At 38.5% G+C, this 25028-nt stretch overlaps 1 protein-coding gene across 2 annotated transcripts; it reads left to right on the top strand.

Moving 5' to 3' along the window:
* Positions 1–1422: 1422 nt before the first annotated feature.
* On the top strand, positions 1423–24281 carry CTNNB1 (catenin beta 1). 2 transcript variants are annotated; one of them, XM_063304149.1, is made up of 16 exons: positions 1423–1582; positions 13906–13964; positions 14790–15017; positions 15091–15344; positions 15492–15730; positions 15816–16017; positions 16597–16741; positions 17445–17548; positions 18755–19093; positions 19295–19453; positions 20795–20914; positions 21289–21439; positions 21520–21641; positions 22207–22267; positions 23118–23338; positions 23527–24281. In XM_063304149.1, the coding sequence occupies exons 2-15, from the start codon at positions 13952–13954 to the stop codon at positions 23324–23326; spliced, it is 2346 nt and encodes a 781-aa protein (XP_063160219.1). In that variant the 5' UTR covers positions 1423–1582; positions 13906–13951; the 3' UTR covers positions 23327–23338; positions 23527–24281. The 2 variants fall into 2 exon arrangements, with proteins under 2 accessions (XP_063160219.1, XP_063160218.1); XM_063304148.1 differs by having other exon boundaries at positions 1423–1714.
* The last annotated feature ends 747 nt before the right edge of the window (positions 24282–25028 follow it).

Here is a 25028-nt window from a genome sequence, read left to right as displayed (position 1 = left end):
TCAATCAATAAACATTTAAAGAGTTTTGGTAGGAATGTGGACCCCGACTTTCAAATTATTGTTCAGTTCACTAAAATGTAAGATCTATGAAATGTTAAAACCACGATAACGTGAAATTCCAGTGTGAAGAAGCATTGTTAATAACAGTGACACAACACACACAAGATTGCAGATTTTTAAACAGCCTTGAATCAAGAATGAAATCCTTTGTATGTTTACTTGAAAGAATGTATGTATTCACGCGGCTCGTTCAAAGGGTTGCAGCCATTAGCACGTAAACATATGCTTCTCGAATTTATAAATTCCTATTTATAATTCTGACATACACAAAAAGTGCATACTTGGCCAATGTTAGGCGCATTTGTAAAATAACCCATGAAAATACTGCCATTATTGTAATTAAACATCTGCACCTCCATCTGATCCCACATTCACCCATTCTAAGGACCTATTTCAAAAAGAAGGTGCAGTTCGATCGCAATGGAAAAGCATGTATTTTCTTTGGCAACCGCTCCGTGCCGAATGTTGAGGGGAGAATTGCAAATAGCGCTTCCAGCTACGCGAGAAAGCCGCCACCACCTTCTTTCCCGAGACCCGTTCAGAACTTAATTTTAAGGGCTGCTTATTGGAAGAGGGCGGAAGCGGTAGAGGTGGGGGATACTAATTCATCCAGTCAGACAGAAGAGCGGAGCAAGTCGATACAACCCCGAAGATTTTAATTCGGTCTGATTTTACTTGTTCCCAACGAGGATGCAGCAAATTTGCAGCAGTACTGTCGGAAACCCTAAGAACAGAAACAGAACATTTGGTCTGTACTAATTAAGAGGAGGCTTGGGTGATAGGAACATTTAAAAGACCCTCCTTCATTTTCGCTGTCTGCAAATGGGAAGGGGGAGGTGATTACCGTCTCGTTACAAGTCTCGAATGAAAAGGCTAACCAGTTGCGCAGCGGCCTTGGTCGCGCGAGGTTTCCTGCACCTTAAAAGAGGGCTCACTCTGCCAGTTACCCCAGCTTTCTCCCCACCCCCTTCAGGCTGCGGGAATAAATCTCCTCACCAATCCCCGGAAAAGGTGTCTCTCTTTCCGCGAGCGATCACTCTTTGCCCCCCCCCCCGCTCGCTTTCACAGCCTCACCACACCTTCACTCAGGGCTGGATCCCTGCACGCTTCCTGGCCAGTTCTTTCACAGCCACTGCTTTTTTCCCTCCCCCGAATCCCCACAATTCCTCGTCTTTCCGAAACTCCACTAGCAGAGTCTGGGTAGGGGCTCTTTTTTTCCCTCGCTTATCTCCCTCCGCCAGCTTACGTTCGCGCGTGTGTGTGTGCGCGCAAACGAAAGACTGGAAGGGTGGAGGCGCACTATTTCTCCACCCCCTTTTGTGTGTGTGTGTGCGTCCTCCGCGCTGCTGGGTGGGTTGCTTGTGGAATGCTGCGCGCGAGGCCTGGCGAGGCGGCGGCAGGATACAATCGAGTTCCTGCAGTCGCTATAAGAAGCTCCTTGTGAAGGGCGCCATTTTAAGCCTCTCTCTCATTCCTTCTCTCTTGGTTCGGCGATAGTGGCCGTGGAGGACGGCGAGGACCGGTACGGGCGCGGCGGAAAGGGGAAAACGCTTGAGTGGCCTGTGCTGCAGCCACCGAGAAAAATAGCAAGAGCAACAGAGGCAGCCGTAGCTGGAGGCAGGACCTTTGCGGGACCCTGCGCCTTCCCGCCAGTGTTAGTGCCGCTTCGAGGCTTCTTTTTATCTTCCTCACAAACTTGAGTTGGGTCCTAGGGCGACTTTTCCTGTCCCCTTGTGGGTTCGGGCGCGGGGCCATCGATGGAGGCGGAGGAGAAAGATGGGGGAGCATGTTTGTCCCACACAGGAAATGGGTGGGGGAAATAACTCCTGTGATAGATTTTTTTAATTATGCGAAGTGAAGGAGTAGACTCGGAGGCGTAAAAAAAAACAGTCGTTTTTTCCTTTCAAGGTTTCCTTGAAAGGTGGTGGTGGTACACTTCTGACCCTAAGTGTCTCTTGGAGGCCGGGCGGGGCGAGTTGCGTGTGCGGGACGGGGCCTGGAGACTGGGATTAAGGTGTCGGAAGTCTTTCCACGATCCTTCTGTCCCCCTGCGTGGGGCCTTTGAGGTGGCCTTGGAGAAGGTAGAACTGGGTCTCGGAGGGATTTTTGGGTGGAGAAATAGCCCGCCTGAGAGAGGCGGCGGTAGGCGGTGTCCTGTGCTTTGCTGTATTGGGCGAAACGAGGCTCGGTAGCTTCAGGCAGGGTGGGGATCGTTGCCGAAGGTCCGAAACTAGCAACGTCCCCCACGCTTGTAGCTGAATATCGGGGGTGGGGGGCCCTTGTGCAGTGTCGACTCGAACTGCGGTGGGTTGGGCGCGGCGGTAGTTGTAGGAACTGCCGAGATTGGAGGCGTTCCGTTCAGATTTACTCGTGGCTTTAGTCTGCAAACTCAGACTGAAAAGGTGGGCGAAGTCTCGGGTTTGTTTAGATAGTCTGCAATTAACCCCACGGCGTCGTTGCACTTATAAATATCAGATATCTATTGCACTATCGGCTTTTTTCTTGGTTAAACGTAACTATTTTGCTGGAGAGGCGCTCTCGTCTTAACATGGGGCGTCTCGAATTCCCGCCGTTCTGGATCTTGGTATAACCGAGACGTTTTAAAGAGTTAGAAGAGTAACTGCGGCGAAAATAGGGAGAGAAATGGAGGTGCCTTCTGTATTGAAGGAAAGGTGTTTAGCTGATCGGGATGGGGGCAGTGACCTTACGTATTAATAGACACAGTACAGTTAAGGTTTCTCAATAAGAAACTTTGGTTTGTGTTGATGTATATCATTACTCAGAAGTTTGCAATTTTTTAGATAAAATGCGTCGTGACGCTACTAAGCGTTGTTGCTTGGCTTCCTTTTAATGTTAGGTCTTTTTTTAATGAATGTAAGTACAGCAATATTGATTATCTACAAATATAGATGATTGCCCCTGATTATTTCAGTTGTTGTATTGAGCAATCATGGTTTTGTGTCAAAGAAAAAAATTTTTTTTCCTCTTAGAATGAATAAGTAATGAAATCAAAAGCATTTGGAATAGAACTCAACAAGAGTTTAACCTGGCCCTTTATAGGAAATAATTTAATTATGTACAATTCTATAGAAAGGTGTCATTGAACAGAATGGGATTTTCTTTGGGTGGATGCATTTAACATTTTATTGTTAACATGCTATATAATGTAATGGTATCTTACCCTTAACTGAAAATAAATCTTTAATTCTAAGTACTCTACCTAAGTAGCCCCTAGTTTCAGTCAGAAGTAGGTACATATGTAACTAGGGGGAGGTTTTTCATTTATTAGATTTGTGAAGGCTATCTAACTCCAAAGAGTCACTGCAGCATTTTCGTGCAGTGTTGAAAGTTAGACAGTTTTCAGCAAAAATAAAAAATTATAAGTCTCAAAGTTTATTACAGAATGCTATTCCAAAACACCTTCTAGCTAGTTGATATTGATTAACTTGGTTTTCACCTTTATATCTTATAGCAGTATTGTGCAGCAGTTTTCAACAGTGAGCTTCAGAAAACTGGTTTTTGGGGGTGGGAATAATACAAGCCATTCTAGAAAATTATGTACAGGAAACAGAATGCTAGAGGACAGGGAGGATTAAAATGTTTATAATATTTCAGTTTGTTCCACAAATTGATATATGCACGCCATCTGAACTTTGCTTGTGTTCAAAATTAATGTATTGTGTGCTTTAGGCTTCCCTATCCTTCTATTTAAAATGGAATTTAAGTGCTGCTTTGTTTATAAGAAGTAATTGATAGAGTATTGTGACAGCCATAGCAATTCATGCACATGATCCTTGCCTTTCCTAAGCTTAGACATCAGGTAATTTAGTATGGAATTTGTAACTGAGGCTTTTGCAAAATGCTTGGCAAAAATGTATTCATACTGTTTCAGGACTGAATTCAGTTTCATGTTGTAAACTTCTAATTGAAGCTGCAGTTCTGCACTCTTGAAAAAGAACCTACAAATAATGTCTATCACTTTGGGTAGCATACAGATCTGTTCAGCTGAAAAGGCTTTTTGTCTTATATTTCTGATAAGTAGTTGTGAATGGTGTTGCTTATGGGATGCTGAAAATATAGCCGTTCTTAATTTTATATAGAGAATGGTCATTATCCACCTCTGAAAGAGAGAATCTTAACCTGCATCTTCTGCATTTAATTTTGAGGTTATTTGCATGGCAAGCAAGTAACCTTCCCTTTGAACAATTTAATGTTTGGGTAGTAAATCAAGTTAAGGGTTTTCCACTAGAATCTCATTAGAAATAGGAGTTGGTGAAACCCATGAAAAATTTTATATTCTGAAGCTTTTGCTTCTAAATTTACTAACACTCTAGAGATTTAGCTATTTTGAAAATAAAGTTTCCTCCTTTTTTGATTATTTGACTGAATTGTTTTTTTAGTTATATTACATTTTTGTAAATCAGGACTGAGGAACTTGAAGCCCTTCAGAGATATAATGTAGACTTTCCAACATCTACAGTCAGCATTGTCAGTGGTGAGACATATTAGGAATTGTAGTTCAGGAAAAAAATTGAAAACCCATAAATTCTTTCCTCTTATTTTATTTAAATCGTTGAGAGAAATCCCCCATGCTTAGCTATTTGAACTCCTGAAGACTTAACATTTAGGCATCTCAAATTTATTCAGCCTTAGCTTACAGATATCTATGGACTGACATTGAAAGCTTTCACCAAGTTAATATTATTTTATGGAGTAAACAAAGTCATTATTATTTCAGTTTCTGTAGGGTAATGTGGATATAAAGAAATCCGTATGATTCCACATTGATATTTGTTGTATGTAGCAGGACGAATGTGAGATTTTGCAAAACAGCCCCAGTGAACTGTTTACTAAAGTTATTTAGCGACCCTACATCTTGTAACACATGCCATGTTTAAGATTTTTACAATCACATCACATTGCTATTTTATAGTAATTGATAAGAGTGAACATCTGAATTTAAATGAGCAATTCATTCCATACTATTTCAGCTGTAGTGGAATATTCTTTGTGTATTAGATGAACAGTTCCCAATTATTGCACTAGGGCTTAATTTCTCCTTGGGGGGAGTAAATAGGTTTCTTTTAATTGTTAACATGGTCATTTGGCTCTTGGAACATGGGTAATATGATCAAACCTACAATAGATTGTAGGCTTGCTGCTAAGATTTATCAACTAACAGGATTCTGCACATTTTTTTAAGCCATGCTTCTGAATCTACTCATTAGTGTTAAATCATGAAGGGTAAAAAAGAAAACACACACACACACTGATTTGGCAGTGAGCTTTTGTAGGCAATTGTGCTCTTAAGAGGTGAGAATCAGTTGTAGAAAATTAGGAAAGAATAACATCACTTAGATTCTTATGCAAGCAATTAATGCATAACACCATTGAGGAAGTTAAACACAAAAGCTGTATAAACCAGTATTAAGTAGAAGAAACCATGAATAAAGCTATTAGTAACTGATGTTTTTACATAACTATAGTCTAAAACATAACCTACAGGTGTGTCTTGCAAAAAAAATTGGAGAAATATTCAATTTTTAGAAACTTTTCAAGGGTTAGTATTTATTTACTTGATTTCTATAGCCGCCCTTCTCAGCAAGTGACTCAGAGCGGCTAATTGTGGCTTAAGAGTCCTCGTGTTGCAAATTAGTTTGTTTTCTTTAGGGTTTGTGACAGGGGAAACTAATATATTTCCTGAAGATAATCAGAATTGCAGATCTTCTTACATTTGAATGTTGTTTTTACACAGTTGATAGAAGCCATTTATCAAATAAGTAGAATGAGGCTAGAAGTACTTTGAATGATAGTAGAAGTACTTTATGACAAAATTATGTATGACACAATGTGAAGGCTGCTAAAGTATTCATTAGAACTGTTTTGACAGCTTGGGCAAGCACCTTCATGTTATGTTTAGGATGGTCAGTAATTAAAGGCTCTAATTGTTCTCATAGAACAATAATACAAGATTTGACTTGAGTAGTATGTTTTTTGGGTGGAGGACTTAAAAAAGGAACAGCAGATCTGTTGATTCTAGTGTATGTACCAGTGAAGGCTTCAAGAGTTGCTAGCCCAAATAGACTGCCTGTTGGTAACAAAATGCTTTAAAGAAATCACAGCTGAGATGCCAAACTTTTCATTGTACAGTATAGCCATATGCTGTGGTCACAGTGAATTCCAGTTCTCTGCAGTGGCAGTCCTTATGTAGAGTATCTGCAGCAAACTTTAAAATCACTCAACAGTCAATTTAGTTGGTCACTTCACTTCATTTGGGTTGAAAGGATATTGGGTTGAAGATTGAATTCCAGCGTTTGGGGAACAATTTTGGTGTGAGGAAGTTTGAATGAAAGTTGCTTAAAAATTGAACGTATTTCATAGGTGATAGAATTTTGGATACTGGCATTATGTACTTCCTACTTGGCTCAGCATTCAAACAACAAAAGATTTAGTAGGTTAGCCTTCATATCGGAACATATGGATTGTAATAAGGCAGAATTAATTTATAATTAAAAATAATTGGTGGAATTTTGCTAATTGAAGTAAGACTATAGAAGGAATAATGATCCCTTCTGTAATTTAGTAGTCATACAATAGCAGTTCGTAGAGTATTGATCAGGTTGCAGTTATTTAAATAATTGAGGCCCATTTAAATGGATTTTTTAAAATCAAGTTTCCAGTTGAATGTTTACTTGTAATTCAAAAAAATGTATGCTTTATATACCACACCTTATATCTCTTTGTTGTTTTGTGTGCAAATTGTCCACTTTTTTCTTTGAGAAATGTCTTCACAGTACTCCCATTGTGTAGAAGAGTAGTAGTTCAAGAGTATTGTACAGCAGGCCTATAAGCAAAGAGTTGATTGCTTTTCTCCCTATTTCATGGCCATCCACTAACCAAACATTGGGGAGCAATCTTCACAGGAACAGGTTACCTTGCTGATGCTGCATCCTCTGACTGAATACCCTAGAAAGCAGCAACCTGGAAGGATTGAGCAGTGGTCAATAGAGGAAGATCTCAACAGGCTTGAACAAAATCAGAGAAGGCAGCGGACGGCACTTTAAGTATTTCTCCATGTGATTATAGGCTAGCACTGGATATTTTCTTTACAAAGACAGCTTTTGATGAGGCTGGGGGAATAGGTGTCTGATTAATGTCCTTCACACACCTGAGATACGAAAAAACTGGTATGAGGGGGGAGAGCACATGAAGAATGAGAATGGTTACAGGTGCGGCAACCACCTCTCTCACATGAGGAACATAGCATCAGGCAGTCAGCTTCTTCCTTTCCCCCTTAATAAAAGGAGAAGACAGTCTAACACTGTCCTGTCTCACATAAGGTGAACTGATGCATTTCTTTGCACAGATATGTGCGGTGGGGAGGTCCAACCCTTGCATCCTTAAAGCATTGTAGATCTCCCCAGTACAAAGAACATTAACATCAGAAGCCTTCATTACTTGCCCTGTTCCTCACCATCACCTCCATTTCCACTCCCCTTCTCATTCAGCAGACTTGATTGCTAGAGATATGAGGTGACTGGCAGCTGCATAAATCTAAATAACCTGGCAGATCTTCCAAGATGGTGCAGGAGGCGGCATGCAGAGGCTCAATCAGCAATGCTTATACAACTGGGTTTCTGTAAACAGGACTAGAGAGGTTGGTAAATGCTCGAACACTGGGCGTAGTCCTTAGATAGCTGACAGGTATTCCTTTCAAACTATTCATAATATTTTGGTTTGGGAGGTGGTTGGGGGTCTTTCCTGCTGCCAGTACACCATTTCCCAGTCTCAGACCTAGGTATTACTTTTTGGGTGTAAAATCCACTTTGCCTGAATGTTATCAGATGTTTAGCCTGGAAGACAGTATTACTGGTAGCTCTAACCTCAGCTGGGAGGGTGTTGGAACAGCAGCAGTTCTCAGCATAGACCATATGGCTCTCTGGAGGGCCATACTATATTTCTAGGAGGCCATCCAAACTTAACTGCCAGGCGTATAATCAGTTTGTCATAATCCTCACATTTCATTTTCTATGCTAATTTCATTAGCATAAATATTGAAAATTACAGTTTACAATATATGATACAGTTTAGATTAATAAATAGTGCAGATAATAAAGTACCTTTTTTTCCAGCTAACAGCTCAGAGGCTCAGAAGGGGAACATGAGCAAAAAAAGATAGAGAACCTCTGGAACAGAGCATCTTTTTAGATCTTCCAGAGAGGGCAATTCAATTCAAACTTGCACAGCAGATAATATTACTGGAGACTTGTAGAACTAATCTTTGGAGAACAGTATTAACAATCTTTGTTGATAAGTATTTGTTCCTTTTATTATACTACCTTTATGAAAGTGCCTGTCTTAAGAGTTGGATACATCTCACAAAGCAACATTGTAGGCTATATCCAGGAAGGAGTAGGCTTGTTCTCTGTTGCCCTGGAGGGCAGGATCAGAACCGGTGGTTTGAAACTGCAGGGAAGTAGATTCTGGTTAAACTGTTTTCCAGATATTGTATCAAGAAGGGGGCTAGACTAGATTATTTCTGAGGCTACCTCCAACTCTGATCCTTTGAAAGAAAGAAGGGCGAATCAAATTTGTATTCTGTTGCCCATTTTGCTCAGTTTTTACACAGTATACACTTCCTAGTTCTAAATAACTTAGACTTGCATCCTTTCAAATTACCTCAAATACATGTTTCAATCATCTGCGTTGATAATATAGGCAAGCTGTTCCAACCTTGCTCTGGCCTCAAGAGTCTTGTAGATACTTGCCCATTATAGCAGTGTGGAGTATCTTTATCAAAAGACAAAAATGATGGGGTTTGCAAAAAAAAAAAAAAAAAACTCCAGAAAAGAAGGCACTTACATGGTTGGGAGATGGAACAAGTTAGCATTTTTTAGTATCCATGGATAGTATCAGGTGAGAGGCTGACAGAATGTACTTTACTGTCTGCTCAAAGGGGCTTGTTCGTCAATCAAAAATATTATTGCCAGTAATAAACTCTTTGCTTCAGTATTTATTAAATACTGGTAAATATTTTAAGAGTAGGGTCATCCCTGATAACTATATGGCACCTTATGATAGGTCCATCTCTTCCTGGACTTGGTTCTTAGGCAGAGCTATCCCCTATTGAGAGAGTTCAAATGACATTTTGATATATCTAACTCTTCCCTATGCTTTAAAGTGGGTTTATGCAAGCTGGAGACCCAGATATGGTTTTGTTTATGGAACTATTGGCTTAAATTAAGAGCTCATTCTTTTAGGCTGCTTCTCTTGATATACATAGATACCGAGATTCTTACGATAATTCATCATAGAACCTGCATTAATTGGAAACTAAGCTCTGTTAGCATTAGTCTGTTGCTCCACTTTAATGTTGTGTTTTTAAAGGCTACCATCAGATAATGCCTGATCAATACAAATGGACAGAATGCTCTACTGTCCAATTTCTGAACATTGCAACAGATGAAGTTAGGGGTTTAAAAAGCAAATTACAAGTCTTAATTCTGTCACAAGGGTGAGTTTTTTCATTATCAAAATTTAATGTTCTCCCATCAGGTTTACAAGTAAAATAAAGTTAAGATGTCCTACCCCAAACATTAGCGTCATTATGAAGTGGGTGCTGGAGAATCTGTTTCATGTTGGCATTTTTACCATGAGTCATGGAGAATAATATTTCCTCTCCTGGGAAAGTTTCTGTGACTCTTAAATAAATTCTGTATCACCTGCCTTTTATCAGATTGTAATACAAAACTACCTATAAAGTAGCACATTTTTGTATGCCAGAACATCAGCCCTCAGTTTAGGAAGCCATTGATCTTTATTTTTAACGACCACATTACTGAATCAAAATATATTTTACTAACATGTTATTGACCATATGAAGATTTATTATAAATGCAAAACTAGTTTTCTACATAGGTACATTTTAGAATGGGTTTTTCTAATAGTAAACATGGATTAAAATATTAATGCTTAATTCAGTTAAATATTAACCTGGAATTTTAAAAATTAGGGCTTAAAATATAAATTCAAAATATTTTCAGTTAAAAATAATATGGGTCCCCTGAATCCTGATCTAACCAAGACTATGTCTTCATAAGCACCAGTATGTTCACTTTTCTAAATTGAGAGCCCTTGTTTAGTTGACAAAAAGAGTTGGGGGAGCAGACTGGTTTGTCATGCAAGTAACTAATCTGGGAATGGGGCAGTCGTTCTCTTCAGCCCAACCTACCTCAAGAGGGGTTGTGAGGAAAATAAGGAGCCTTGAGCTCCTATATAAAAGGCAAAATATAAAGAAAAAATACATTGATTCATGGCTAAAGTAGTAGATTGTTTATATTTTTGAATAATGTGCTTGTAACTGATAAGATACGATTTTTTCTGCCAATAAAATATTCTGGGTATGTGTTGCCTTCCTTTAAACAATGTTGTGCTAGTGAATGTCCATTTGAACTACAGAGAGAAAAACTACAATGATTTTTCTTAAGTGAAAACAGCTGCCAGAGAAAGGCAGTAGAAAAGGCATAGTTACTAATGTTTATGTGGGTGGAGAATTAAACAGAAGGAGTTTGATGATATAATCCATTAGTTGCCTGTGGCACTTGCTCAACCAGTTTGTGTGGTGCTCAGAGTGCCACAGAAGGCACTGTGTGTGGTAAATGTTCTTTATAGTTATGTCTGCAGTTTAGAGACTAAAAACATATTATTGCAATGTCTGCTTAGACCAGGGGAGAAAATAATGGTTTATGCTGAGAGTACATGATTAGTCTGTGAAAATCTTCTAATTGTTTCTTAGAAGCTTATTGAATAAAAATTTCAAGCGACATGATTTCCAAGTCTTTGGCTCACATATCTCACAAAGCCATATATCATGATTTGCAAATGTCTTGAGTTCACCCGACATAGTAAGCCAAAAATATTATGGCTTAGTGTGATTTATGAACCTAAGCAGTACATTGAAAATGGTGAAAATTTAATCCTAGAACATTGAGATTAAATAAGATTATTATTATTACATTTATAGCTGACCATCTTAAAGCAAACCCTAGACAGCTTACAATCCAAAAATAAAACTATACAGTAATAAAAACAAAAGATGCAAGATAAGTTAAAAGCATTGCAGGAAGAACTTTATATATAATAAAAACTTACAAATTGCATATGGTATCGTCAATATGTTATTGAAAAGTCCTAATTACAGTATATTTATCTTAAAGCTTTCTGTTTTAAAGAGTTTTTTTTTTTTAAAGAATTATGACAAACCATGGTTTTGCCTGTATGCAATTAAATTAGCCCCAAGATTATTTAACTCTCTTCAGAGCTTGCTATTTTCATACTGAAGAAAAGTGAGTAGTAAGACATCATGAGTCTGGAGTACAGTCCAGGAACAGTCTTTGAATAAAGAATATTTTAAACATTGTTATCTAGGAAATCTAGGCAAACTATCTCCTATTTTTTCCAAAAACCTGGATTTATAATATTCAAAGTTGTAAGTTATTCAAGTGCCATTTAGGATAGTGCAACAAGCAAATATGGCTGCTGAGATTCTTGTGTTGAAAATCTGGATTGACTAGATAACAACTGGTTTAGTTCAGTTGTCTTACAGGCTTTTCTTGTTAGAGGGTTCCATGTAGAAATTTTCACTTGATGATTCATTTTAAAAGTTTGAATACTTGAAAGCATTGTATATATATTAAATTCAGTTATAAGATTGAGCTAATTACATTAGGTCTTGAGCTTACCTTTTAAAAATGCATTTAATACTTTATTTTTAAGTAACTGCAATTCCTCAGGCTGAAACTAGTTGAAGAAATCAACCTATTTTAGTATTTTTAATAAAGTTCATTAATCAGAAACTAATTATCTTACCAATATAGTTTAAATTGGAAGTGATGATGGAGAAATAAGATGTAGACAATATATTCCACAAATCAAACTCTGAGCTGGTTTGGTGTAGTGGTTAAGGCACTGGGCTAAAAACTGGAAGACCATGAGTTCTAGACCTGTCTTAGGCACAAAGCCAGCTGGGTGACCTTGGGCCAGTGTATGCTGCTTCCTCCTCCTCCTCCTCCTCTCAAGCTCTCTCCCCCCCCCCACCCCTCCCCCAGGAAGGAGGCAGTGGCAAACCACTTCTGAAAATCTTGCTAAAAAAACCTGCAGGGACTTGTCCAGGCAGTTGCCTCCTAAAAATGTGTTTCTATTCCTAATACTACTTTATAAGAAAGGCTATAATTGGTGGTAGTCCTTTGTTGCAGAAAACGGTTCTATACTGTTGCTGCTTTACCCCTAAATGTACATTGACTTTACTTTGTAATTCAAATAGCTGTGCTACTTTGTAAGTCTCATCTTGCTCGATTTTAAACTTGTTTGATTTTATCTTGTGGACCAGTATGTATAATCTGTTACATGTCCTGGATTGGAAAGCAGCTAAAATTTCCATGCTATGCTAAACTTACTCACTTTAAAGTTATTCAGTACTATGCTAAAGTTACAAGCTGAGTTAAGAATGTATTCTCACTTGGCTTATGAATAATTTTGGCATAGCACTGGTTGAAAGGCTACTGCATAATTATTACAATGCCAGTAATTCTCCCCCAAATACTCCTAAAGCGTGGGAGGAAGTTTTACATTTGTAAATGATAGCAAGCAAATTATTTTGATACTTCAAGTGTTTCAAAGGCATAGCAGAGGTGTGTACTTACTTCTGTGCAGTAGAATATGGATATAATTGAGTTGCCTATGCAAAACTCTCCTAAACCTTTTCAAGCCTTATGAGAATTTGGATTAGTTAATTTATGGAGGGAAACGTGGGAAAACTTTGTTTCCAAAAGATAAATGTATATCTGTAGTCATACAATCCAAGCCTAATCATTTTACAATGATTGCATATTAATTTGCCTGTTTACTACATTATTGTTCTCCGTCTCCAAAGTTTGTATCATAACAGACATGCCAGCTAGATTGTATCATAACAGACATGCCAGCAGTTTGTCTAGCGTGATAAAAAGGAATATTCAGAAAGCTTAGCTGATAAAAACTCAGATCCTATAGCAATATTATTGTTGAAGTAGTTTTTTTTAGCTGCAGTTCCATCTCTTCCAGCATCAAATTTTTTGAACCAGGAGTTGTTTTGGTTGGTCTGTCTCAGCTGTAAAGGAAACATAGCTCTGCTGCTGATACCTGTGTTGTCCTTATCCCATTTCTCTGAGCAGTAAGCTGTTCCATGACGCAGCATGTATTTGGGTTTGGTTTCCTTTGGAAGGAAGCAAAATAAACTTAAATCGAGGCACAGTTTAAATACAGCGGCCAGCCAGGGTCTACTACTTCTATATGAGATCTCTAGAGAGGCAACTCCCCAAATGGCTGTTAACTTTGTCCCAGCTAGTAGCTTTGTACATCTGATAGCCTCTAAATCAGGGGTCCCTAACCTGAGGTCCATAGATTTCAATAGGCTGGGGACTTGGATAGGAAAAAACAGCAACTTACCTCTAACTGTAATATAGCTTTTAATTCAATAATGAGTGTAGGCAACAAAGCAATTTATGGTCTCTCAACTCCAAAAATAATTGTTGACTTCAATATATCTCACTATCTAAAATTATTTGAATTCATTTTTAATATTTTGATAACTGTATTTGACCACATTTGTTTCCTTTAAAACAGTATTTTATTTTATGCATTTAGGTTTCACCAGATTCTCAAAGAGATATTTGGTACAAAAAGATTAAGGATTCTTATGCTGTTCTTTTTAGTAAATTTTTATCTGGTTTGATGATCAGAAAGAGATTCTTTCTTTTAGACCCAAAACCTAGTTATCTTAATTACATTTCTGTCTTTCTGCTTTAGGGTCTGAAGTGCAGCAGACCACAGTTCTGGGAGCACATCAAGAAACATGGCAACTCAAGGTATGGATTGGTATAATCAAATTCATACAAAGATTGAATAAATTGTGATCAATATGGGTGTAATTACCAATTTTCAGCTCTTAAAAATAGTAAGAAATTAAATACATATAAGAAACTAAATCTAAAATTCTGCTAGTTTTAACATACCTTGATTTTGATGTTTTATGTTGAACAGAACAAGTATCTGTTCTGCTCTGTAGAGTTGCAGAGATGCTCAGACACTTGCCACAAGTTGAAATTAAGTGGAATTGAAAGTAACGTTTCTTTTTAAAAATATTTTTGGTAAAACATAGGTATGTGCATGAAATGGGAAAAAAAGTTGTCTTGGATCTGAAACATACCATAGTGTTCTACAGGTTATGCCAAATTCTTTCAGCTCAGCTATACTTTAGTAGAACTGAAATCTGGAACTCTGGTTGTTCCTGATTTTGAACAAAATGAAATTTGGATGGGACAAACAGGGCAAGGCTGGTGTTGATCACCTTCTCTTCCCCTCTGCAGTTCACAGCACAATGTATCACACTAGCTCACCTGCCCATCTTCACACTACCTTTCTTTTCATTCCCTTAGCCATCACCACAAACATCTCAGTGCAGGGTATCCCTCCCTTGTACCCTGAAAAAAATTCCATAATTTATCACAGAAAAGTTTTTTTGTAAGATGATACACTTCTGTTAAGATATAGAAGAACTGTTCCACTAGGTATTAAAGAAAATGTATATATCTAGCATGCAATTTGTGTCTCAAAATTAAAACTAATAAAATTTTGCCAAATGCTTTCTTTTATCTTAGCAAGCTTCTTTTTAATCACTTTATTGCCAACAGCTGATTTAATGGAGTTGGATATGGCAATGGAGCCAGATAGAAAAGCGGCTGTCAGTCATTGGCAGCAACAGTCATACCTGGATTCTGGTATCCACTCTGGTGCCACAACAACAGCTCCCTCTCTGAGTGGCAAGGGAAACCCAGAAGAGGAAGATGTTGATACCACCCAAGTTCTATATGAATGGGAACAGGGATTCTCTCAGTCTTTCACTCAGGAACAGGTTGCTGGTAAGTAGAATTCTGTGACCATATTAATCACCCAACAGCATATCAGATGAAAAAGAGCTTGCTTCTGTTCCAGATATTGATGGACAATATGCTATGACCCGAGCACAGAGAGTGCGTGCTGCCATGTTCCCAGAAACATTGGATGAAGGCATGCAAATCCCATCAACACAGTTTGATGCTGCGCATCCAACAAATGTACAACGACTTGCTGAACCTTCCCAGATGTTAAAGCATGCTGTGGTTAATTTGATAAACTACCAAGATGATGCAGAGCTTGCAACCCGTGCCATCCCAGAATTGACCAAACTGCTAAATGATGAGGACCAGGTATGTGCATGTTGATTCAGTTTATATTTACTGTGATCTCTGAGAGGCATAAGATTGAGTCTCTTGATCACATGTGTATTCGTACCACCTCACTTAGTGGTCTCATTTTTGGATTTTGAAAATGTTGAATTTCAATGCATTTATTAGGTTGTGGTGAACAAGGCAGCAGTTATGGTCCATCAGTTGTCCAAAAAAGAAGCCTCTCGTCATGCTATTATGCGTTCTCCTCAAATGGTTTCTGCCATTGTGCGTACTATGCAGAATACAAATGATGTAGAAACAGCCCGCTGTACTGCAGGTACACTACATAACTTGTCTCATCATCGCGAAGGCTTGCTGGCAATCTTCAAGTCAGGAGGTATTCCTGCTCTGGTTAAAATGCTTGGGTATGTAAATAATTGGTTTGATGTATCTGTGTACTATTTCTTGGTCTTGGGCAGGATATTTGTTAATTTGAGCTTTTCTTTATAGTTCTCCAGTGGATTCTGTGCTTTTCTATGCTATTACTACTCTGCACAATCTTCTGTTGCATCAGGAAGGTGCCAAAATGGCTGTTCGTCTAGCTGGAGGTCTACAAAAAATGGTTGCCTTGCTCAACAAGACAAACGTTAAGTTTCTGGCCATTACAACAGATTGTCTTCAGATTCTTGCATATGGTAATCAAGAAAGCAAGGTAATAATTGTAGTGAACAAATAGTAATGTTGGGCAACTAGCAACACTAGTGGGACACGTGTAGAATATTTTAGTAAGCTGATCCTGTTCTCTGCTTTTGTGTAAATGATTTGGACTCCAGAAATAGTCCTTGAGGGTTGGTAGGTCAGTAATGAAACAAATGTTTCACATACAGATGATCGTAGGTTCATACATACCCAATTTCACTAGGAGGTGGTGGTGGTTGTTAGTTGCTGTTGAGTCGTTTATGACTCATGGCGACCCTATGTATAACAGAATGAAATGTTCAGTAGGTAGGATTAGAAAATCTTTGGTCTGAAGAGTTATTGTCATCAGTATTCTCCATATTGGGAGATTGGCCGTTGGTCTGACTTTATATTATCCATTTAGTCAGTACATATAATACCATCCTTCCCCTGAGATTCCAGGAGAAAATGCCATTTTCTACTTTCGTACGTACAAATCAGCTGACAGCATGACACAGTAGTGTCAGACTGAAGAGACTGCAATTCCATCGTGAAAAGCTATCCTGATTAGCCTAGTGTCACTTCTTTACTAATTTTTTTTCTTTTTTGGCAGCTAATTATTTTGGCAAGTGGTGGTCCCCAGGCTCTAGTAAACATAATGAGGACTTATACCTATGAGAAATTATTGTGGACCACAAGTAGAGTGCTGAAAGTGCTATCAGTCTGTTCTAGTAACAAACCGGCAATTGTTGAAGCTGGTAAGTGCTTCATTATTCATGGAATCAGGACTGTTCCTGTTTTGCATTCAGGCCAAAATTACTGAAATTTCCTTTGGATGGGGGGCAGGTGATAAAATGACCATTTATATAGGAGATGTTCTAAACTGGGTTGAATGCTTCAATAATAACAAGAGGCATTATTTTCAACAAAAGCATTGTCAGTTAAGTAAACTAATGACAGCAAACCATTCCTAAAGTAAAAAATTTAGTAATGGCTGTTAAAATGTTTATAATATATTTTTGGTGCTATTATTGCAGTTTTTGTTTTTAACATTTTTAGTAATTTTGATCTGCCCGAACACTTGGGCTTTTGGCTAGATTAGGTCCATAATACATCACTTGCTTTATTTATCTCATAACAACTGTGTACCATGGTCCAGTTAATGGCCTTAGTACTTCGTCAAACATGGAATGGGTTACAGTTAGAAGTACATGTTTTATGTGGAGGACTTATTGCATGTATGCATGTGGAATTGTGAATCAAATTAGATCTGAAACTAAGAATTGCTGTACGTGGTTCCCTCTGTATTTTATAGCTGTGTACTTTAGTTTCATCATGGTTACTTGAATACAGTCTACAGAGATGAAAATAACTATCCTTGAAGTGAAGTAAGATATTATTTTCTCCATAATGAGAGGTTGAGATAAAGGTAAATGATAGTAAATCCTAATTGATCTTTAGGTGGAATGCAAGCCTTGGGACTCCATCTTACAGATCCAAGTCAACGTCTTGTTCAGAATTGTCTCTGGACACTTAGAAATCTCTCAGATGCTGCAACTAAGCAGGTAAGGGATGGGAACTTGAAAGATTAGTGTATTCCACTATAAACTGGTCTTGGTGCTAGAAAATTATTTTTATTATATTGAGTTGATACTGATATAGTTATCCTAGTATCACTCAAAACTGAAATTAGGACTTAAAAATAACATTTGAAATAACGGATAGGTCTTAGGTGATAACTTGATGGCAAAATTCAGACACAATGCTAAATAAGGTGTTTCGTCATAATCCTAGTCTTATGCAGTTTGTGTCAAACCAGATTAATTGATTAGCATGCTAATTACATGGGTTTGATTGAAATCGCAAGAAACACAAATGCTTAGGTATGAATAAGGGAAAGATGATTTTGGGGCTCAAGCCAATTGTAATAACATACCATCAGAATGACACTCATGTTGTACCATTGAGACTAGTGTATAAAGATGCTAAATTATTAATACAGTAAATTAATATAGCAAATATTATTTACGGTCCGCTGCTCACACACTCTTGTTTTTCCTAAGTGAAAAGCATTATAAACTGGCTGATAAACTTGAAATGTATAGGATCAGGGGAAGCAAATATATGAATTTCCAATTCTATGATCACTTTATTATTTAGAATCTATATGCCCTTATGAAAGCAAGCTCCACGATGATGTAAACATTTCCATCGTGCTTTACATAAATCAAATGAAAATGAATTCAAAGTGTTTTTGAAATAAGAGGCTTCTCCAGTATTAATTTGCTCCACTCCTGTTAGAAACAAGCCATTCACCTTGATGTTCAAAGTATTCCTCAATAATTACTTATTCTTTTGCCAACATCAAAGTATAATGAAGCCCTTAACGTGCCTTTATTTGGAAAACCCAGTGCTGTCACTTGAAGGATTGTTAACTGTGATGCTGCTGGTATTCCACAAGGGTTGAGTTCCCTTCTCCAGTCAGTTTGAAAATGTGAAAAAATGCTTTTGGTGAGTTGTGCTATTTATGCTGGGTCTGCCTATTCTATTTCCACTATATATAACAACACTTTATCTGTGTGGGTCTAGCCTGAAAAAAACTTACCTGATTGGTAGAGCTCATAGGTGAGAGTGTCTTTACCAAAATACGCAGTGCAATACAAAACTGATCTGGGTTGAGGTAGAGATGGTATTTCAAGGTTATTAATTGCTATTGATAATACCATACCGTTTCATAGAAAGATTGATGCCAAATGCACCTCTTTTTACAGGAAGGCATGGAAGGCCTTCTGGGGACACTCGTGCAACTTTTAGGATCAGATGATATCAATGTTGTGACCTGTGCTGCTGGCATCCTTTCTAACCTTACTTGCAATAATTACAAGAACAAAATGATGGTGTGCCAAGTTGGTGGAATTGAGGCTCTTGTGCGCACAGTTCTCCGTGCTGGTGACAGGGAAGACATCACTGAGCCAGCTATCTGTGCCCTTCGCCACCTCACCAGTCGACATCAGGAAGCTGAAATGGCCCAAAATGCAGTGCGTCTTCATTATGGTCTACCAGTTGTGGTTAAACTCTTGCATCCACCATCTCACTGGCCTCTTATAAAGGTGAGGTGATTTTGGTAACCGAATTAATTGCTATAATCTTAGGTTTGAGATGGGGAGGATGAAATGCACAATATCTAGCTGGCCTCTAAGAAATTTGTTACAAGGATGCAATAAATTAAAATTATTTTCAAAGGTTTGAGTTGTCCAAAGTACTTTGCAACATGTCATTACCTTTCCTAATTGCATTCCTTACATTTGCAGGCTACTGTTGGCTTGATCCGTAATCTTGCTCTCTGTCCAGCGAATCATGCTCCATTGCGTGAACAAGGTGCAATACCAAGGCTAGTGCAGCTGCTAGTTAGAGCACATCAAGATACTCAACGTCGTACCTCAATGGGTGGTACACAGCAACAGTTTGTGGTATGTGGTTCTTGATGCAGAATGGTATTAATTAGTGTTGCAGGGATTTGAGTTAGAAAAGATCTCAAATTGTATTGTGCATTCCTTTTACTTTATTTAACCAATTACCTTTGCAGACCTGATATCATTCCATTTGTTACACATTCGTATTTCAGAAAGTAAAATGTACTATATAAATGAAAAATCAGTTACAAAATAGCTAAATCAATACAAAGTTAAAGTGCACATCTGATTCCTGGCTATTGTAGCAAATACAGATGGTCCTCACTTAACCGCTCATTTAGCAACTGTTTAAACACGACGGTGCTGAATGAGTGGTATTTACAACCAGTCCTCGTACTTATGACATTACAGCATCCTGCAGTCATACGGCAGCTTCCTACAAGCAAACTCACTGGGGAAGCCAGCAGGAGGTCACAAATGGCAACCATGTGACGTCCTTGCTTAATGACCTGCTGTGATTCATTTAACAATGGCGACCAGAAGTTTTGGAATTTGTGTTGCTAAGCAGTGCTGTCATGGGATGTTGCTCTTTATGACTGCATTACTTAGTGACAGCAATTCCAGTCCCCATTACTGTCATTACGTGAGAACTACCTGTAATGGCACTTTTATAAATATTGTAAGATCTAAGGTCTGGAGGTTTCCCACCCCTCACTCCCATGTACTGTGTAAGATTTAAAAAAAAAACTTTGGGTCAGGATAATGTTTGATAGCATATCCCCAATATAATTGACATCTCAGGGTTACATGTACGTGGCATACTTTTGCATCCATTTGTGATAGGCAAAGAGTAATACATGAAACCACTCCAAAATTCCCCCCAAAATTTTGGACATCTTGTTTGTTTGTTGTTTTGGGAGTGGGAGGTTAAAAGACAATATGTATTACAGCTTGCAGAACTTAATAGTATCACTTCAAAACCATCAATGAATTGGGCTGCTTTTTCCTGTTAAAGGGTTTTTAAGTGGAAAAATCAGCCCTTTAAGTTTCTGTAAAGTCCAAGAAACCCATTTTCTCCCTTAATTCCCCCCCTCCTCAAATGTGGAAGGTAGGAACTCTAAAGTATTAGCCCTGCCCATTGCTGTTGCAGTATTGTTAGGTGCGTCTCTTGCAGCTCCCAGACAAGGCAGAAAAAAAGTGTGACCAACCAGCCAAAAGAGGTAGCCCTTTCCTTTGTAAGTTAGAAAACTTATCTGATAATTAAATTGTGTGAGAACAGCTGAGTAAATGCAAGTACGTTTATCTGGTGAGGAAGAATGTTAATGTTGTGAATTGGTCAGGCACTTTGTAACAAATATCTTGCCTACTAATATTAAACCTATTATGTTTTCTGTACAGGAGGGTGTGCGTATGGAGGAAATAGTGGAGGGCTGCACTGGAGCCCTTCATATCCTGGCTAGAGATGTCCACAATCGGATTGTAATTAGGGGTCTAAACACCATTCCACTCTTTGTGCAGGTAGGTGAAGTCTTGACAAATACTTAAAACTAGTTGTGATTGAATGAAAATGCACTCTGTGTTTTTTTAAAACCTGATCTGAGTTTAGAGTTCTTATTCAGTACAAAAATTGGTGTTCCCTGTAAAACAACTTGAAAATATGCTTGAAATCTCCAGTGGAAATAGGTTCTCAGTAGAGTTTCCTAAGGCGTTGGGATTTCTACATCATTTAGTTTCTCTCCATGGCAACCGTAACCTTGTCTAGTTGTAATATTCAGTTTGAAGGTGCCTACCGTAACTTTTGGTGCCTGATAATTACCAGATGTCAAATCCGTTACTAATAGTTCGTATTTTAAAAACACCCCAGAATTTGTTATTTCCCTTCCTACTGCTAGCTGCTATATTCCCCTATTGAGAACATCCAGAGAGTAGCTGCGGGTGTACTATGTGAACTGGCTCAAGACAAAGAAGCAGCTGAGGCCATTGAAGCAGAGGGAGCTACAGCACCATTAACAGAACTACTTCATTCTAGAAATGAGGGTGTGGGTAAGTGAAATGGAGGGGGAGGGAATTGGCCTTGCTTTGATATTAGGTTCCTCTGCTAAAATTCTTTTCTTCTTGGACAGCAACGTATGCAGCTGCAGTATTGTTTAGAATGTCTGAAGATAAACCACAAGATTATAAGAAACGGCTGTCAGTGGAACTAACCAGTTCTCTCTTCAGGACTGAACCAATGGCTTGGAATGAGGTGGGTTAGACTGCTAAACTTTCTCCATCTAACTTTCTTCCTGTTCATAGAATTCTCCTTGGATTTTGTACTGGGTTTCAAATTAAACTTTTTATCAAATAGTACAGAATAAGCATTCCCCTTAGAAACAGTAAACTAACCAGGATTTAGGTTGAGTTCCTAGGTGCTGCTTTTAGTCTGTGTTGGCACATTCGTCAGCTGTTACTTTGTTCTATGCTGATTAGTCTTTAGTGCAATATTAAATCACTTGAATACTTGTCCAAATGATGTGCTTATAAAAATGTTTACATAAAACAGCATCCAATATTAAATCTTAATGACAGTGTGGCAGGAAAAATTCTGCATATAAAAAGCAAGGTAAAACTTCTCTAACAAGGCATTTGGCTTGATTACTCTGGCTATGAAGAAAAGTAACGAACTGTCCATTCTATGCCTATGTACAAATAACTTATGTATAAAATAATGTTTTTTGAAATTGTGGACCTGCAAACTAATTTATAAAAGTGTGAGGGACATTTTGGAATTCACTTCCTAGCTCAGATGCCATTTTACATGTACCTTACAGAGTGCTGATTTGGGACTTGACATTGGTGCCCAAGGAGAACCTCTTGGCTATCGCCCAGATGGTATGTATCAATTGTGCAGATGATTTGACTTAAACATTAAATGTGAAGTAGCTGCTCCCATTATAATTGACTTAGTTATTTGCACTGTTTGGTGGATCAATAATACACAACACACTGACTTAATGATGGCAGTTCCAGTTGCAGTCGTTAAGTGCAATGTCACATGACTGCACCTTGCAACATCCTGTTGGCTTCCCCATTGACTTTGCTTGTTGGAAGTTGGCACTGAAAGTCACAAATGGCAGTCACATGACCACGAGATGCTGCTGCCATTGTAATTGCACACTGGTTGCCAAGTACCTGAATCACAATCATGATTGTGGGGATGCGGTGTCAGCTGAGACTGGCTGACTGGCCATAAGTCTCCTTGTTCAGTGCCACTGTAATTTCGAACAGTCACTGAACTAGTGGTAGCTATGCAAGGACTGCCTGTACAACATCTGTTGAAGCCTTAGTACTTTGTCAAGGCAATATTAACTGCTTGTGTTCTAACATGTGAAGCGCATATAAAAGGCTTCTGATATATAAGCATGTTTTCAGAAATGTTGGTTGCAAAAAAGTGAACAAACCATAAGCCTTTCTAGTTGCATATTTGAGAAGTCTGCATTTAAGATTTGTGCACTGTGATAGTATATGTGTTCTAGGTTTTCAGCAGTATGTAGACTAATGGCTTGGCTGAAATTTGTGTGTCTGATAGTAGTATGCTTTGTCATGTAAACCTGGGTTAGAAAATGGCTTTAGTGTGACTATATTATGAATGTCACACATTGATACCTGGAGCTTCTGTTGCATCTAACATATTAACATGCTTTCCCCTCCTTTTCCCCTCTGCCACCCTTAACTTTCTTAGATCCTAGCTACCGTTCTTTCCACTCTGGAGGATATGGTCAGGATGCCTTGGGTATGGACCCAATGATGGAACATGAAATGGGTGGCCATCACCCTGGTGCTGACTACCCAGTTGATGGGCTACCAGATCTAGGACATGCCCAGGACCTTATGGATGGGCTCCCTCCAGGTGACAGTAATCAGTTGGCCTGGTTCGATACTGACCTGTAAATCATCCTTTAGGTAAGAACCTCTATCTACAATCTGAGAACCTGGCTGGCGGGGAGGGAACTGCTTTGGGTTGGTACATGTTAATCAGAAATAGGAATATCAAACTTGTGATGAACGTAAAAGTGTCAGGCTGCAAGCTTGATGCAGTTCTTAACATGAGTAGCCATAATCATTGTTCTTTTTTTTCCCCTTTTACACAGCTGTATTGTCTGATCTTGCATTGTGATTGGCCTGTAGAGTTGCTGAGAGTGCTCGAGGGGTGGGCTGGTATCTCAGAAAGTGCCTGACACACTAACCAAGCTGAGTTTCCTATGGGAACATCTGAAGTAAACTTTTTGTTCTGGTCCTTTTGGTCGAGGAGTAACAAATGGATTTGGGGAGTGACTCATGAAACAGAAGAATGCACAAGAACGAATCACAAGATGGAATTTATCAAACTCTAAGCCTTGCTTGTTTAAAACTTTTTTTTTAATTTTTAAATATCTGTAATGGTACTGACCTTGCTTGCTTTCAGAGTAGTTTTCTCTTTTGCAGTAATTGTAGGGTTTTTAAGTCTCTGTGTTTAAGTTATAGTGAACATGCTACAGCAATTTCTGATTTTTAAGGATTGAGTAATGGTGTAGAACACTAATTCATAATCACTCTGATTGTATTCGGAAAAGTGTAACATTGTGTAGCCCTTTTGTATAAAAAAAAAGTTAGACAAATAGAAATGGTCCAATTAGTTTCCTTTTTAATATGCTTAAAATAAGCAGGTGGATCTATTTCATGTTTTTGATCAAAAACTTTATCTGGAGATGCCTGGATAGAGGCCAGTAAAAACTGTTGTATGGAACCTTGTATTGGACAGTTTACCAGTTGCCTTTTATCCAAATTATTGTAGCCTGCTGTGATACAGATGCTTCATGAAAACAGTTATACAGATGGTTCAGAATTAAAGTAAACTTTTAATTCATTTCACTGTGTGAAGAGTTTTTTCAGTCATTTGCATTGCAATCTGGTGAAGTGCAAACTCATCTCTTTTGCCCTAATGATATTATATTAATACTTCACATCTGCAGATTACTTCCATTCCCTCAAAACCAAGGCTGTTTTCTCAATAGAGCATAGCCTTGAGTAAACATTTAAAAATATGAAAGTGCTGTGCAGTTCTTCATTGCTACAATTTGATGTGTCAGGTCAGATAATTCAGATGAGGGTTGTGGGGGCAGAAGGTCATTGGGATTGATTTGCACAGGCTTCGATTGTAGCCTTCCATTTACTTGATGTTTCCGCTGCCTTGTAAATACAGCCAAGCAAGCATGCATGCACAGTATGTGTGCATGAAAATCATTAAAAGAAACACTTTGGCATGAAATGTCTTTACTACTTATATACAAATAAGCAGCAACAGACCAAGGAGATTATCATGGAGAAATGGGAAATAACACTGTAATAGATGCTGCTCTTTACAGGGGCATGCAAGAGAAGTAGACTTTTCATCAGAGGTTTTTAGGCAGAGGCTGCTCCGCTACTCCAGGTATAGAATGAGGGGATTGAGACTTCCTGTCACTAGGGCTGGATTAAACAATGCTTCTCTTTAAATGCTCCACGTTTGTGGATGTTTTAACCATGTGTTCATGTGATGCATCTGACCCAGCCTTGTACAAACCACAAAAGTAGCATTCTGTGATTTAATGGTAGACAGGCAAGGTTCTGAGCG

Source organism: Candoia aspera, chromosome 4 (assembly GCF_035149785.1).
Source record: "Candoia aspera isolate rCanAsp1 chromosome 4, rCanAsp1.hap2, whole genome shotgun sequence".
Taxonomy (NCBI): domain Eukaryota; kingdom Metazoa; phylum Chordata; class Lepidosauria; order Squamata; family Boidae; genus Candoia; species Candoia aspera.
This window is presented reverse-complemented; position numbering and strand designations above follow the sequence as displayed.

What these genes read in the sequence shown, in the direction of transcription:
- CTNNB1 (XM_063304149.1), top strand. An exon ending in GCTCTGGTTAAAATGCTTGG is followed by an intron (nt 15,731 to 15,815) that starts GTATGTAAATAA and finishes TTTTCTTTATAG; the next exon opens with TTCTCCAGTGGATTCTGTGC. An exon ending in GTACACAGCAACAGTTTGTG is followed by an intron (nt 19,454 to 20,794) that starts GTATGTGGTTCT and finishes TTTTCTGTACAG; the next exon opens with GAGGGTGTGCGTATGGAGGA.